Below are 14604 nucleotides of genomic sequence, written 5' to 3'. Positions count from 1 at the left end.
TGATAAATGTATCTTTTCCCTTTTAGATGTTAGTAACTCAAAGGTGGAGAGAAAACATTCCAGCTGTTTCACAGTTTGGCTCTTCCTTTAGATCCAGGCTCGGCACACTGTAGCTTCTAGGTCACGTCTGGCTCAGACCTGTTTTTGTGTGGATTTACCAGCTCAGAATTAACAACTTTAAAGGATTGTAAAAAGAAAAAAAAATCATATATGATAGAAACTGTGTGGCCCACAAATATTTGCCACGTGGCTCCTTCCAGAGAAAGCTGGCTGACCCTTGCTTACGGCATTCCCTTCCGTGGTAGGCAGGCAGCTGTGTGAGGGCAGCGGCCGTGGTCCAGGGCGTGCTTCGTGAGCACGGAGCACCAGTCTCTGCGGGTGCCTTGTGCCAGCGAAGTCGGACAGTCCCCATAGACTTTTAATTCCGCATTGAAAGGACTTGACTAACAAAACAAAACAACAATGAATGAAAGAAAGGACTCGGCTCAGGTAACACACTGAAGTGATGGAGCTGAGATATGAATTCACGTCTGTCGTCTCCAGACGCGGTGGTGGTACTCACTATATTACAGTCAGCTCATACCTGCCTGTTGTCTGTGGGCTAGGGAGGGGAGCTGAGAGAGGAGAGAGAAGGATGCTGGGGACAGATGGATCAACAGTGAGCATTTTCTTTGTTGTCACGGTTTCACTTACTGTGGATAGTTTTAAAAACAGCACTTGTATTTGTTTTTAGTTGTGTACTTTTTCTCCCCGTACGGTATTACATGTTTACCCTGCTGTGCCAGGTAGAAATGATACTCTCGTTAGTTTGTTGGAGTGATGGCTGGATTCTGGGCAAGGACAGGATTCCCTGATTTCCCTGGAGAGCCCAAAGCACCTTGCACTGTGCCCTTCACTGAGATGGTCACAACGGAACAATGCCTCGTGTGCCCTGCGGGATTTCTGAGTTAGACAAATGGTAGATTCAGAAGTCGTGCGGGGCTTTACCACTTTGGCTTGATCAACACATTTATATATTCAGCTTTAAAGGGTAGCAGTCATGATTATTTTAATGTTCCACAATTATAAGAAACATGAAAAAAATGCTACAGAAACTTTTAAATTATTAAACGTGTTCCTGCTTTATGTTTTCAGAATTTTTTCTATTTAATCCAGTCCTTTTATCTTAATTAAATGTTCCACAGTTATCTTTTCTGGTACATAGCCAGTAATTTAAAACAATTTTCTGGAGCTTTGTAGAATTGGGTTTTCTTGTTACAGTTGAATCAAAGGAACTATCACCGTATTCCTTTTGTGATTATATTTATTCCAGAAGCTTTGTTTGCTAAGTTTGATTTAACTAGAGTGATTAATAGTGCCAAGAAAGCTACTCTTGGATCATTAAATATTTCTTTAAGCTTCCCTACGTGAAATGGTAGCTTAGCTATATTTTCTACACGCACATGTCACAACAAAATGCTAAATCATAATAATTGCCTCTTATTTTCCCTATAATTACAATGTTGTCATAAATACAATTATCCTGGTTATCTCAAAAGCACAGTGGGTTTTTTGGTCTCGTTACAAGCATCATGTTGATAAACTCTGCTAAAGTTGTATACAATAGGATAATTCCGAGATTTTTCTGACCTTCTGCCCTCTTCCCCTTCCAGGGACTTACAGACACGGCTCAGACAATTTACGAAACCGCGGCTCGAGAACACGAGAGCAGAGGGGTCACTGGTGCCGTGGGCGAGGTCCTGCGCCAGATTCCTCCTGCAGTGGTGAGACCTCTGATTGTTGCCACAGAAGCGACATCAAACGTCTTAGGCGGCATGAGAAACCAAATTAGACCAGATGTCCGGCAAGACGAGTCACAGAAATGGCGCCATGGGGAAGACTGACACTTCAGATGCGGTCCTTTATGGAGACAGGGAGGGTGAGAATAAGGAGGAGGTGTCCTGTTGGTAGCGTTAGAGGATACTCATTTAACTTTATTGTGCTCATCTCAGGAACAAAAGCATTTCTTAGTTAAATAATTTAATATCAAAGCAACATGCAACCAAAAACTTGTGACATTTTAGGGCTAGTTTGGTACTTGCCTAGAGAAATGTTTGGTGGCTAGTGTCAAAAGTCCTTAAGTGTTTGCTGCCAAGTGAGTGGATTGCTTGCTTTTATTAAAATGGCTGTAATTCTCCTGCTATGGATGAGACATCATTAGAAACCTCCTGTTACAGTACAGAGTGCTCAGAAACATGTGTGCACTTTGAAAGCACTATTTATGTTGCCCTGAGGAATTGAGTTTTCTCAAGGTTTAAAAAGAATCACAGCTTCAAAACTTTCATTGAGAATGAGAGACAGAAGCTACAGGGAAAGCGAAGCAAATAGGATTTTAATATAAATATCACTGAGGAATAAATAACCTAGTCTGATGGATTAAGTGTCCGTGCACTTGAGAACGTTATTTCCATTCCCTCAGAAAATCTGTCTGTGGGCGTTTGAGAACGTGAATGTTGCAGAACGGAACATGTTCTGTTGTGTTGCACTTTATCCTGTGTGTGTGTGTGCGTGTGTTTAGATTAATACAAGTCATGTGATCTATTTGTTATGTAATTTACAGATTTTCACAAAATATAAAGAGGAGTAAGACTGAATGTTTTTGGCAAAGGAAGCTAACTCAGATGTAGTGACTTCCGTTTATTTTAAGTGTAAATGAAAATGTGCGTTCTATAACGAACTGGGGCCCATATGATTGTTTATGTGTTCACTTTTAAGCAGATATAGCGCAAGCTTGTTAGGAATGTGTGGAAAGGGAGATTGGAAATGATTTTTACTTTTCTGAAATTAACCAAAAATCCTCCAAATATGCCCTAGTCAGCTATTTCGGAGTACCGTTTTTACTTGGTTAACAATGTACATTTTGATAACCTGTCAGGAATGAATAAAGTATTTTTATTTAAAGGTAAAATTGTTTCATGCTTCCATGAACATTTTGCTTTTCATAGAGCATATTCATAGATGCAGTACTTGGACCCACCCCAAGACACTTGGGGAATACTTTCTCGAACCTGATTTTGGTTAATATCAAGTAAGTCATTACCTAGGTGTGAGAGGAAAATTGTTTGCAAGGACTCACTTTTTGACTTTAGGTGAATCTTGCAGAAAGTAAGTGTAGGACTTCGTGTTCATCCACTGTTTAAAGTCGCATGATGTGAATTCTCATTTTCTGAAGTGGGAGAATGCCGTCCACATGAATTTTGACTTCAGAACTGCGTTTCAGTTTGGGGTTTTTGAAAGTGATGTTGAATCGATTCCGTTCTCTAGATTTTCTGAACAAGAAAGCAATGTAAACCAAACATCTGGACGTTTAAAATTCATAAAAATTGTGCTAAACAGCGTTTAATTTTTATTGTTTCCTTTTTACTGCTAAAAAACTTTAAAAAGGCACTGCTCATGGAACCATCCGAACCATCTGTCTCAAATAAATGGAGTCCGTGTACAATGTGATCCTGACTGGACAGTAGCCACACCTGTGTGTCGTCGCAGAGGCTCAGCCTGCTTCAGGGGCACGTTCTGACCGCCCTGCTCACTGACCCCATGGTGCTCCATGCGTCCTTAAAACAGAACATACTGTGTCTGTTATTTGTGATGATTAATCACACTGCAAAGCCCTTGATCAAACTTAAAAATATAAAATCTCTTTAAAATCTATCTTCCATAGTTACACTATTTAAATTCAGTTAGATATAGTCTAGGGAGAAATAGTCATCCTCTTCTTTGCACTCTTGAGTTGCAAATAGACCCATCTTTTGACAAGTTTGGTTTATAAATCCTATTGTAACATGTATCTTCATAATGTCTTCTCCATGGTTCTTTCTCTTTCCTGTGCTCATGCATGTGCTGGCCGCAGAATCTGGGTTTGGGAGTCAGAAACCTGCCTCAGAAAGGCCCAGTGTCAAGGCTCTGTTTGTTGCCAGTTTAACCGAGATGCTCTTTTAGATGTCTGCGTTGACTGTATTTGAACACTTCTGCATTCTTAAGTATCCTCAATTTTTTCTTAAAAATGTCTTTCCCAACCTTTATGTCAAAGTGACGCAGTAAGAAGAGTGTTGGGCAGGACCCTTGGGCTCCCACATCTGCCCTCAGTCAGCAGGTGACTTGGCCAAGACATTAGATTTCTGTAAACCTAGCATCCGTCTGCGAACTAAGGGGTTTTGTATGACAAAGCCCAGCAGAGATTTTTGGATGATCAGGGTGTGTGTATGTGTGTGTGTGCATGTGTGTGTGTGTATGTGCGTGTGTGTGGGTGTGTGTGCGTGGGTGTGTGTGTGGGTGTGGTGGTGGTGGTGGTGGTGGTCGTGGTGGATGTAGTCCTTGGTGGACTGCCCCAGACCTGTGACACCCCGGGCTGGTGGCGATGGAGGAGAGCACGGAGGTCACATCACACGCGGTAGCCACGGGCCCCTTAAGATCATGGATCTTTCAGAGTACTGCGTTGCTGAGTGGGCACCGTGCCTGCGTGGTTGACTTGTGATGAGCTATTCTGCATGCAGTAGACGGCGTGTGTCCACGTGTCGCTGCGTGGAGGCTGTAGAGGTGTTTCCCCAGCGAGGCCAGGTGAGCGAGCTTGACCAAGATCCATCGGCGGGTTTTAGAATACCACAGTGTTACAGAAGCATGTGAAAACCACTTTAGAAAGGCAGCGAAGGCTGTAGGCCACGGCAATACTTTCTCTTGAATGGGGCTGATGTGCACCCCCGGTTTCCCTTCCTGTCTGTCCCCAGATGGCTATTATTTACAAGTAGAACATCCCCTTTTAATATTTGCCTTTTAGGATAGACGTGATACGGTGTTTCTTCTAGACATAGCAATAAACTTTCATTTTATTGAAGTTTGGGTCCAATTTGGATTCCCACTTGAAGCACATATATTTCACATCAATATTTTTATAATGCAAGACTCACTTTAGGGAATCTTTCCAAGTGGCAGTGTGCCTAGAATAGCAAAAATACTAAAAACTGATGTTTCCTGCCTCCTGCTGTGTGTCACTTTTAAATGGTATTAACATATTTCCAGGAAAAATGTTTAGTTTCTAATCCTCTCCTTTAAAAACGGTGTTCTGTAGGTTTGGCGCCTTTGCTCAGTTTCAAAGCAGTCTAGACAACTCTCCTCCTGTGCAGGGGCCGCTGGTCCAAGGGTGTCCTGCCTCCCTCGAGTGTGTTTGGGTTGGGTTCTGTGCACTGTGGACTCTCCCCAGAGCAGGCGGACAGCAGGCAGTGTTGACCTTCAGCAGTTTTCAGTGAGAGCTTCTAGACCTACTTAAGCCATGAGGGCCAATGTCTGTGAAGTTCTTTGAGCTTGGAAGTACGGGAAGTTCTTTGAGCTTTGAGGCAGAAACCAAGTGATAACTCTTCTGTGACTGCATCCATCGCACGCAGCACTTGGTATCAAATAGAATCAATCAAATAGAAATTGGTGAGTCTTAGGGTTAACTAGGAAGGTTACTTGTATAGTGTATAGTTAACATAGGGGAAAAATCTTTTGTCAAACAATCTTATTTCTGTTTATTGGAAGGTATAGCCAGTCTTTCCATAGAAGCCTAGTTGAGTGCTTTCAAGCCAACCTATTTTCCTGTCGGTGTTTTCAGGACCATGTAGGCGCACCACCCCCTTTAACAGACCTCGTAAGCCCAGCTGCCATCGGTCCGTTGACACGGGCAGTATTTTCCTTAGATCCTGTGTACATCAGGGACAGAAAAGGTGGTCCAACGCACCGTTGTTGTGGGCTGCTTTGGGGATGAGAAATTTGAGTTTCAACAGTTTACACCGAGAGGTAGCAGTTTTAAAAAATTTGGTGTCAGGGATTTTTGCCTCCCGTACCAACCATGGGCACCGTGGTTCCGGGCATGTGGCCTCATGGTCAGTGCCCGAGTGCGGGCTGCTGTGCGTCTCGAGATGGCAGAGGCGGCGGCGGGGGGCTCGGGGACACCTCCGGGGCCGCGGGCCGTGGACTCAGCAGCCCCTCCTTTAAGAAACGTGTTTCCTTTGTTGTCGCACTGGTATTGTGTATGTACGAAATGGCAGCTTCCAGTTTCTGGTTGGATTCGTCTTCCGCCGTTTCCGTAGGCCGCCGGTCCCGCAGGGTGGTCACTTTTCCAGGGTGGGGTTTGGGAGGGGCCCCGAGTCCGGCCCTTCTGCAGATCCGCCCTGACTTAATTTAGAGATTGACCTTCATCTCACCACAATGCTGTATTCGCGTTGCTAAGTTTCCTAATCTCCCTACTTAATTTTGGCTGTGAGTACTTCAAGAATACTGCTGCTGTATGAGTACCTCTGTGGAAATGTAACTCGTACCGTGTGACTGTTGAAAATATTATGGAATGAAGAATACTCTTTAAGAAAATTAAAATATTTACTCTTTGGAGTTTGCTTTAAACACTACTGTTTTTCGCCAAGAACGGGCCCCAAAGCCTGTATAAAACACTTTTCCGAGTGGGGCCTAGGTCCGTGTCAGATCCTGTTCCTGAGAAACTGCGTTCCTCTGACCCTGGTGCGGGCGAGAGCAAGTCACGTGTCTACCGCTGCCCGTTTCTGAGCCGCACAGGTCGTGGGATGCTGACGTTTGCCACTCCTCCTCCTGCAGGGTGTTCGTCACTCTGTTCGTTATCTCAGCCCTACAGCGTGGACTTGGGGCAAACTACCTTCTAGGGTCGGTCTCAGGGACCTACATAAATACCTGATAAGTCTGTTTATATGGGGGAATGTTTTTACTTGTAGAAGAGAGATTTTAAAGAAATACTTGGGAAGGCAGTGCTTTAAAGGAGGTTTTGATAGGACAGGTGTCACCGTGTGAAACCACTCGGAGCTATCGGGAACATCGCGGCACACTTCACACACGGCTCTTGTGAAGGAGGGATAGGAACCTTCGTGGGGTGCCTGCTGCCTGCCGGGTGTTGTGGTGCCTGGGCTCTTTCTGTAACCTCAGGGCCCCTCTGAGAGCAACCCCTGTTTTCCAGAGGAGAAGTCAAGAACCCTCCCATGGTCACATGCTGTGACTCCCAAGCCCCGTGCTCATCCTCGGATATCGTTTAAGGGGAACTAGCACAGTTGTCTGAATTCGGGAAAGCTCATCACGAATTAGGAAACTGAGAAAGGAATTTTGCGAGAAGATTAAGATTGACCATTCTTAGAACGCTTGAGCCTAAGGCAGAGCAAACTTGCTTCTCCATCTCTCCCCTGCCTCTCCAGCCCTGCTCGCCTCTCCTGGCTTGGCACCAGCCGCTCTAGTCCTTTCATTCTGCCACATCCTGGTATGCAGGGGTTAGAGATCTTTTTTTTTTTTAATGATGAAGCTCGGTCCCCACTCAGCACCAACTAAATAAGAATCTGCGAATGGGGCTAAGTCAGGGTCTCCACACGTTAGCAATCTTGACATTTGGGGCTGGCTAATCCTTCGTTGGGGGCCCGTCCTGTGCGTCGCAGGATGCTGAACAGCAGCCTTGGCCTTACCCGGTAGATGCAAGTAGCACCCCTCCCCACCTGTGAAACCCAAAACGTCCGCAGATATGGTCAGATGTCCCCTGGGTGGCAGAATCCATCAGGTGCAAACCCCTGGGCTGAGAGCTCCCCTGGGGGGAAATAATGTGCCTCCTGGAGCGAGAACAATGCCTAAGAGCCTTCCCATGTTCCTTTCCAGAATGCTCTGCCTGCTTCCTTCCTGTCGCAACTGAAAAGGTTACCATTTTCACACAGGGCCAGCCGCCCTACCTACCTCTTTATTCTCCATTATCGCACACATTCCTTTAACCATAACAAACCTTTGTGGTCTTGTTCTCATAAGTCCACACTGGCTTGTCTCGGTGTTTATTGTCTGACACCCTCCCTGAGGGCAGGGCGCGCACACACATTCCCAGCTGGCACCTGGCACAGGGCCTTGCCCAGAATCAAGGCATCGGGCCTAGTGAATGAGTGAGTGAGTGAGTGAAGGAATCTTAGTGGTCCTATAGTCCTACACAGTCTCTGGCAGTTGAGGATGAAGTCCAGAGAGGCAAAGTTATGTGCCCAAGATCACATGATTGGTACTTGAAGGTGCCCTTTATTCAATGCGGTTTTACTGTTCCTTGGTTTTAGCAACATATGAGAATACCAGTACAGCCGTATACATAAAATAGGTGAAAACCCCGTATTTGTTCAATACTTACTCCAGAACTGCCACTCTTCGGTGTGGCGTTCAGCCTCAGCCAGGGCCCTGGCCGGGAGTGGAGGGCCATGTGGACGACTGGCAGGAGGCCGTGAGGAAGGGACTGGCGGAGCCTGGGTGGGCAGGGCCAGGGAGACCGCGGCCACCTTGGAGCCTCTTTTCACATTCAGCTCGGGGCTTGTCCTGGGCCTCCCAGGAGTCCATGATGATGTCTCGAGTTCTGAGAAGCTGCTAGAGCAACACTAAGCCTCATTGCAGGCCCGAAGGGACAAAGAGAGATTCCCAGAACCTGCCACTGAAGGAGGGGCCGCCTGACAGCCGGAGGTGGCCTCACGCGCAGGGAAGTATCCAGAGGGGTCAAAGGAATAAACCCCACCCTCAGGCTCCTACCCTTGCGTCTGCTGCTGGAGCCTCCTCAGGGGCAGGTAAGCGCCACTCAGCCCTCGAGCATCACCTTCTTCGTATTTGTGTTCCTTCTGCAGGCAACAAAACTGGTGCTTAAGAGAGGGGACCTGTCCAAAGCCACACAATCAGCTAATCAAGGCACACTCCTCACTGATGACAGATAATCCCCCAAATCCCAGCTGCTTTTCATTCTCATAAAGTCTGGTTGGTGGGGGGTGGGGCGCCCAGGCTCCCCCTATCTTGTGGCTCTGCCTCCCCTGGAACGGGGTGGGGGTGGGGAGGAGGACAGCTGCGTGCTGGAGACCGGGGTCCACAATCCTGTCATGTGACCACACCCCGCCGGAAGGGAACCTGGCGTTGTGGTCTTGCTGTGTGTCTAGGGAGGAAGGAAGACGGGGTGGTGAGCGCCCGGCCGGACTGCTACACGTAGCTCATCGCTGAGAGTTTGCCTCCGGGAACGTGCGCTCTGCGGCACCGTTCTGGAATTACAGGTAGTTGCACTCCAAGATAATTTGCCAGTACCAGAGTTGGAGCTTTTTTTTTTTTTCCCCTCCTGGACTTGTTTATATTCCTGAAAGCAGTTCCACGCAGAGCAAATTAAATTCAGCAAACAAATTTGCGGAGTAACGAGGCAGGAGGCATAATGCAGCATCCTCCCAAATTGTCTGCCTGTTGGAACCACTGGGGGATCCTCTAACAATTCCAAAACTCAGGCCACACCCAAGACCAATTAAGTCACAATCCCTGGGGCAGATTTTTGAAGTGACTCGTGTGCAGACAAGTTTGGGGACACTGGTATAGTGGCTAAGAATACAGATTTTAGAGAGTCAGACTGCCTAGGGCTGAATCCAGACTTCAGTTTTTGTTAGCTGTGTGGCCTTGGGGAAATTGCTTAACCTCTCTGTGCTTCAGTTTCCTCTATAAACAGATAATAATATGGTTGTCATGAGGATTGTGTGAGTTAATACATGCGAAGTGCTTAGAATAGTGTCTCACATGTTGTAAGTATCACAGGAGCGTTCGACGTAGTTACTATTTCCTGAATCTTACTGTGTACCTTGTCCCAGGTGACAGCTGAAAGACGTCCCCTTGCTCTTGGGGAGCTCAGAACCCAGTGGGAAGACATCGATTAGACACAGCTAATCATTCCAGCCATTTGCCCCTTATAAAATGGAAATCAGTATGTTTTGCTCCTGAGAAATCAAGGGATATTTCACAAAGCTGAGGCCGAAACTACTCAGAGCAGTTTTAGACTGGGAATTCCTGCTTCGGAAGACACCGCCTGGTCCTCTCCCATGGCCGTTCAGACCTCTTGCTTCCCCAGCATTAAACACAGATCTGGGAGAAGCCTTGGGATTGCTGGGGATGCCGGCTGCCTTTTTAGCCTGATGTTCAGGGTTGCGTGGTTACAGGGAAATTTGACTTGGAGGGTACATCCTGGTTAGCATTTGGAAATAAAAGTCAGAGAGGGTGCTGGAGGCAAAGTCATTTGGGTTTGGGGACAGCCGAGAAAAGCAAACCCTACCACATCCTTACCATAGGAATTTCTAGGCTATCCGCAGAAGGCAAACCATTCTTTTAAATTTAGATTCCATTGAGGAATAAGGGAAAACATGGCTGCTTGGTGCAAGGTATGCTTCTACTTCCAAAACCCTGACGTGAGCGTTTGTCGGCCCAGATGTGGCCCAATTATTTTTAGAGCGCAGGAGACCTCAGGGCTCTAACTCAAAATGCACTTAACATCTGGTAAAAGTTAAGCACGATCCCTCCCATTCCACCCTGCTTTTAAAATCAGTATCAACAGAACAGCTCCACACTCAGAAATCCTCCCTTTCATTTAGGACGGACGATCCCAAAGCCAAATAAACACCTCTCTTCTCCATTTCAGTTTAAACTGGAGTTTTACTTGTAAGATTTTCCCTTTCAGAACGTACTATTGTCTTCAAAACCCTTTTTAGTTTTCTTACGGGGTTTCGTTTTGAGAGCCGTTTTCTTAGCTTTTATGTCCTATTTGCTGGAGTTTCGCACTCTCCAGCCCAAAGAGTGACCTTGAGTAAGTCACTGAACTTTGCAGTACCTCAGTTTCTCCACGATTTATCTGTCCGATAGATCCTGACAAGGGGAAACACCGAGTCAATGATACACCCATTGAAGTGTGGGCGTCTGTTGCCCCTTTTCCTCTTGTAGAAGTGGTACCTACTAACATAACCCCCAACAAAATGAATCATTAAAACAGTTTTTATTATTTTGAATAGATCTTTAAACAACCGTGTTCCAGAGAAATCACTGCCTTTTCCCATTTCTATATTCTGTTAAGCTTTGGAACCTGTGTGCTGTAACCCTTGTAATCAGGGCTTTGGAAATAACGCGCAGAATCGTCTGTGGGAAAAGAGCAATCCTCCTCGGGGGTCAGCAGGGGGCGCCCACTCCCTTCCCGAGTGGAACTTCGGCTCAGCAATCTCCCCGCGCGGATCCCGCCCGCAGCCTCGCAACTGAGCGTGCACAGTCTGACTTCCCCAACCCTAGTACCTGGGAAGGTTTGGGGGAAATCCTAACTATCCCAGCCCTTTCACCAGGCTCGTCTGTGGCAGCGTCCTCTTCGTCGAGGGCACTGCCTAAATTAAAAATAAAAATGTCATGTAATGTCACAATCGATTTCCCCCTGCAAATACTCCCCTGGGTGGTAGCTCCCGCCAGGCCGTCTCTCAATGCCTGTGCAATTGCGCCTGGGGGAGGTGTCCCAACAGGCTGATAAGGGAATATTTGGGGCATGAGAAAATAGAAGTGTGCTTTATAGTCAGATAAAGATCTTTGGTGGTTTTTCCCACAGGGGTGTCTGAAGGTGAGCCTGAAACAAGCCTGTTTAAGCTTCTGTGCTGGATTCGTTCCTCTGCTGGAGATGCAGCCCCCAGCCCCCTAACCCTGCCACTCAGGGCTGGGAGAGGGGAGGCGAGGGGCATGGGCCTTGTGCACATCGGTAATCAAGATAAACAATAATTTAATGCTATGTCCTTAAAAAAATCCCACATGAATGCACAAGCATCCATGACACACAAAATACCGGCATTCTTATTTTTATTTTATTTTTAAGATTTTACTGATTTATTTGAGAGAGAGAGCACAGCTGGGGAGAGGGGCAGAGGGCAAAGCAGAATCCCCGCTGAGCAGGGAGTCTGACTCAGGGCTTGATCCCAGAACCCCGAGATCATGACCTGAGCTGAAGACAGACACTGACTGAGCCACCCAGGGGCCCCCTTTTTAAATGTTTTAAATAGGTAATACCTTTACTTTTAAAAGTAAGCTCTATGCCCAATGCAGGGCTCGAACTCACGACCCTGAGATCAGGAGTTACATCCTCCACCCACTGAGCCACCCAGGTGCCCCAAAACATCAGCATTTTCAATAAAGATCTGACCCTGCACCTCCAAGCGCCTATCACCTCACCCTTGGCCAGGTCCTGTTGGATCCTGTCTTGACTTTCAATGTTGATATCTGTACATTATGATTGAATCTCATTCTTCCCTCCCTTTGCTCCTCCTTTCCCAACCTCACCCCTCTGCCCACCCCAAGGTCGGCAATAGGATGATGGAGGAAAATAACTTTGGGAGAAGGCACAGGCGTTGACTGGACGAATTTATTGTAAACACCGGAGAATGATGCCAAAATCAATGGTGATGAGTTGCTGTAAATGCTGTCAGTGTTTGGGCTGGAGGCGAGACGGCTGTAATGGAACCAGCAAACATTTACTCTGCGTGCCGTGCATGTCAGAGAGTTCTGCGCCATTCTGTGTTTGGCTCTTCAATCATTCCAACTGTCGTGTGTGTGGACCGCCCGCTCTGCTGCCCCTCTGAGTGTGCCCGCAAGCCTCTGTCCTGACACCATGGCTGTCCTGACACCATGGCTGTCCTGCTGTCCTGACACCATGGCTTCTCCCCTTCCCTTTGTTCAGTCCTTCAGGCCTGACGGCCCTCCACCTCCAAGAAGTCTCCCCAGACCACCAGCCTTTCCTTGCGGCCGTCGCTGGATAACTAGATCACATGAGCTAAAATGTGGTTCTCGGTTGGGGGTCAGGGGCGATCTTGCTCCCAGAGGACACTTGGTGGTAGCTTGGGACATTCTGGTTGTCACCCTGGGGGAGGGCTTCTAGAATCTAGTGGTAGAGGGGAGAGGTCTGAGGTGCTGCTGACCACCCCGCACTGCCCCACACAGCCCCCTCACCACAGAGAGCCGTGTGGACCCAAACCTCCGCAGTGCCAAGAAACCCGGAATCAAAACTTGCTAAGGTTTTACCACGGGCTTTGTGAAAAGTCTCTCAGGAATCAGGTGTGCATTTCCCCACTGGGCTTTCATGGTTTTGTCCAAGGAGTGACAGATGTTTGGAATTTGAGTCCCTTGGAGTGAGGATTGGGCAAGGTAATGGGAGCTGGGGTTTGGGGACACTGTTTTCCTGCCCGGGTCTGGAGCTAAGTGAGGCAGTCAGGAGTCAGCCGATGGGGGCCCCAATGTCACCTTCATGACTGAGGAGGGGTTGGCTGGGTGATGTCACTTCGATGTTCGGCCTCAACAGGCTTCTTAATTCTGAACCCTAGGATCAGGCCAGCCTACCCACAAGGCCCAGGCAGTGCAGGCCGTTTCCTCCATGGGGGCAGAGCCGTTAGCACTAAGTTCACCTTGGGGCTCAGAGGGGACCAGTCGGTGGACAGAGCGGGAATGGAGGAAGGCAGCAAGCTCTGTAGGCTCACTTCTTGTTTTGAAAGCAGTCCGTCAGGTCACTTTTCTTCCACAGAGAGGAGGAAGGAGTGGGCCCCAGGCCGGGGCGTAGGGAGCTAGCCCTCCTCAGTGAAACCTGGTGGGTCAGTCGGGATGGGAGGGGTTCTGCTGAGTAACAAACATCCCCCAGCGCTCTGTGGTTCAAACCACCAGGATGGAGTTCTCCCTCATGCTGCGTGTTTCCTGCAGGTGGGGAGGGGGCTCTGCCCTTCTAGTAACTCAGGGGTCCGGGTTGCTGGGCCTCCATGTCTTAATGACACCACCTTCTCAACACAAGCCTTCGGGGTTTGCTACAGCAGAGGAAGAGAGAATTGCTTCTGCTTAGAAGTGAATCCAAGTCCCCTTGCATTGGCCAAAGGAGGTGAGAAGGCCACTCTCAGCCTCCACAGCGCGAGCAAGTTCAATCCCCGTTTCCCAGAAGGACGGGAGGGGAAAGACGGGACAGCAGGAATGTCTCTTACAGGAGAGCGAGGACGAGGAATGGGCTGCCCTTCCTCTCACCCCGTCAGCACTGGGCAAAGGTACTTCCATTCGAAAGACAAGGTATTTGGGGCACTTGAGTGGCTCAGTTGCTTAAGCATCCGACCCTTGGTTTCAGCTCAGGTTGTGAACTTAGCGTCATGAGATTGAGCCCCAGGTCCGGCTCTGTGCTTAGTGCAGAGTCAGCTTGAGACCATCTCTCCCTCGCCCCCTGCCCCTTCCCCCCCACTCCCCCTCCCAAATAAATAAATCTTAAAAACATGAAAGTTCTTAGGAAGCATTTTCTGGGGAGCCACAGTACAGGGGGAGAGGGCTAGACAGAGTAGGGGAGCTGGGGCCTCATCCAGACGTCACAGCAGTGTTGTCACCTCGTGTGATGGGGCAGAGCATTCTGGGTCTCAGGTCTTCCATCTGCGCACTGAGCAACCTGCACGAGATGACCTCCTCCGCGCGCTGTGAACCCTCCGGGGGGCAGCGTCTCACTGTCCTCTGTACCCAGGCCTCGCACAACACCCGGCATGTACTAAACACGTAGCAAGTGCCGTCAAAGCAGCAGGCAATTCAGCTGCTCTGCTTCTTAGATTGGGGAGGTCAGATTTGGGGTGCTCCCCCACCTGCCAGCATTACACCTAATCTGTCAGTGATGTTTAACTTATCTGAGGTGGGCTCTGTGCCCGCTGCAAACCTCCTGCTCAGCCCCCAGAAGCAGAGCTGGCGGGCCGTCCGCCAATGCATGTGGGAACGCAGCCAAGACCAGCCGAAGAACCAACA

The 14604-nt window shown here is 48.2% G+C and overlaps 1 protein-coding gene across 5 annotated transcripts in view; it reads left to right on the top strand.

Annotated features, from left to right (window-relative positions):
• ATG2B (autophagy related 2B) overlaps window positions 1–6402 on the top strand; it is a 76135-nt gene extending 69733 nt beyond the window's left edge. For all 5 annotated transcript variants that reach the window (XM_045815760.2, XM_087856212.1, XM_045815759.2 and 2 more), the window contains exon 42: window positions 1653–6402. In XM_045815760.2, coding sequence (XP_045671716.1) covers window positions 1653–1883 — 231 coding nt within the window. In that variant the 3' untranslated portion in view covers window positions 1884–6402. The remainder of the gene's footprint in view (window positions 1–1652) is intronic.
• Window positions 6403–14604: the final 8202 nt, after the last annotated feature.

The sequence above is a fragment of the Ursus americanus genome, chromosome 26 (genome assembly GCF_024610735.1).
Source record: "Ursus americanus isolate L20-20 chromosome 26, mUrsAme1.1.p, whole genome shotgun sequence".
In the NCBI taxonomy this organism is placed as follows: Eukaryota; Metazoa; Chordata; class Mammalia; order Carnivora; family Ursidae; genus Ursus; species Ursus americanus.
Note: the sequence above shows the minus strand (reverse complement) of the source record. Positions and strands in the feature narration are given on the sequence as shown.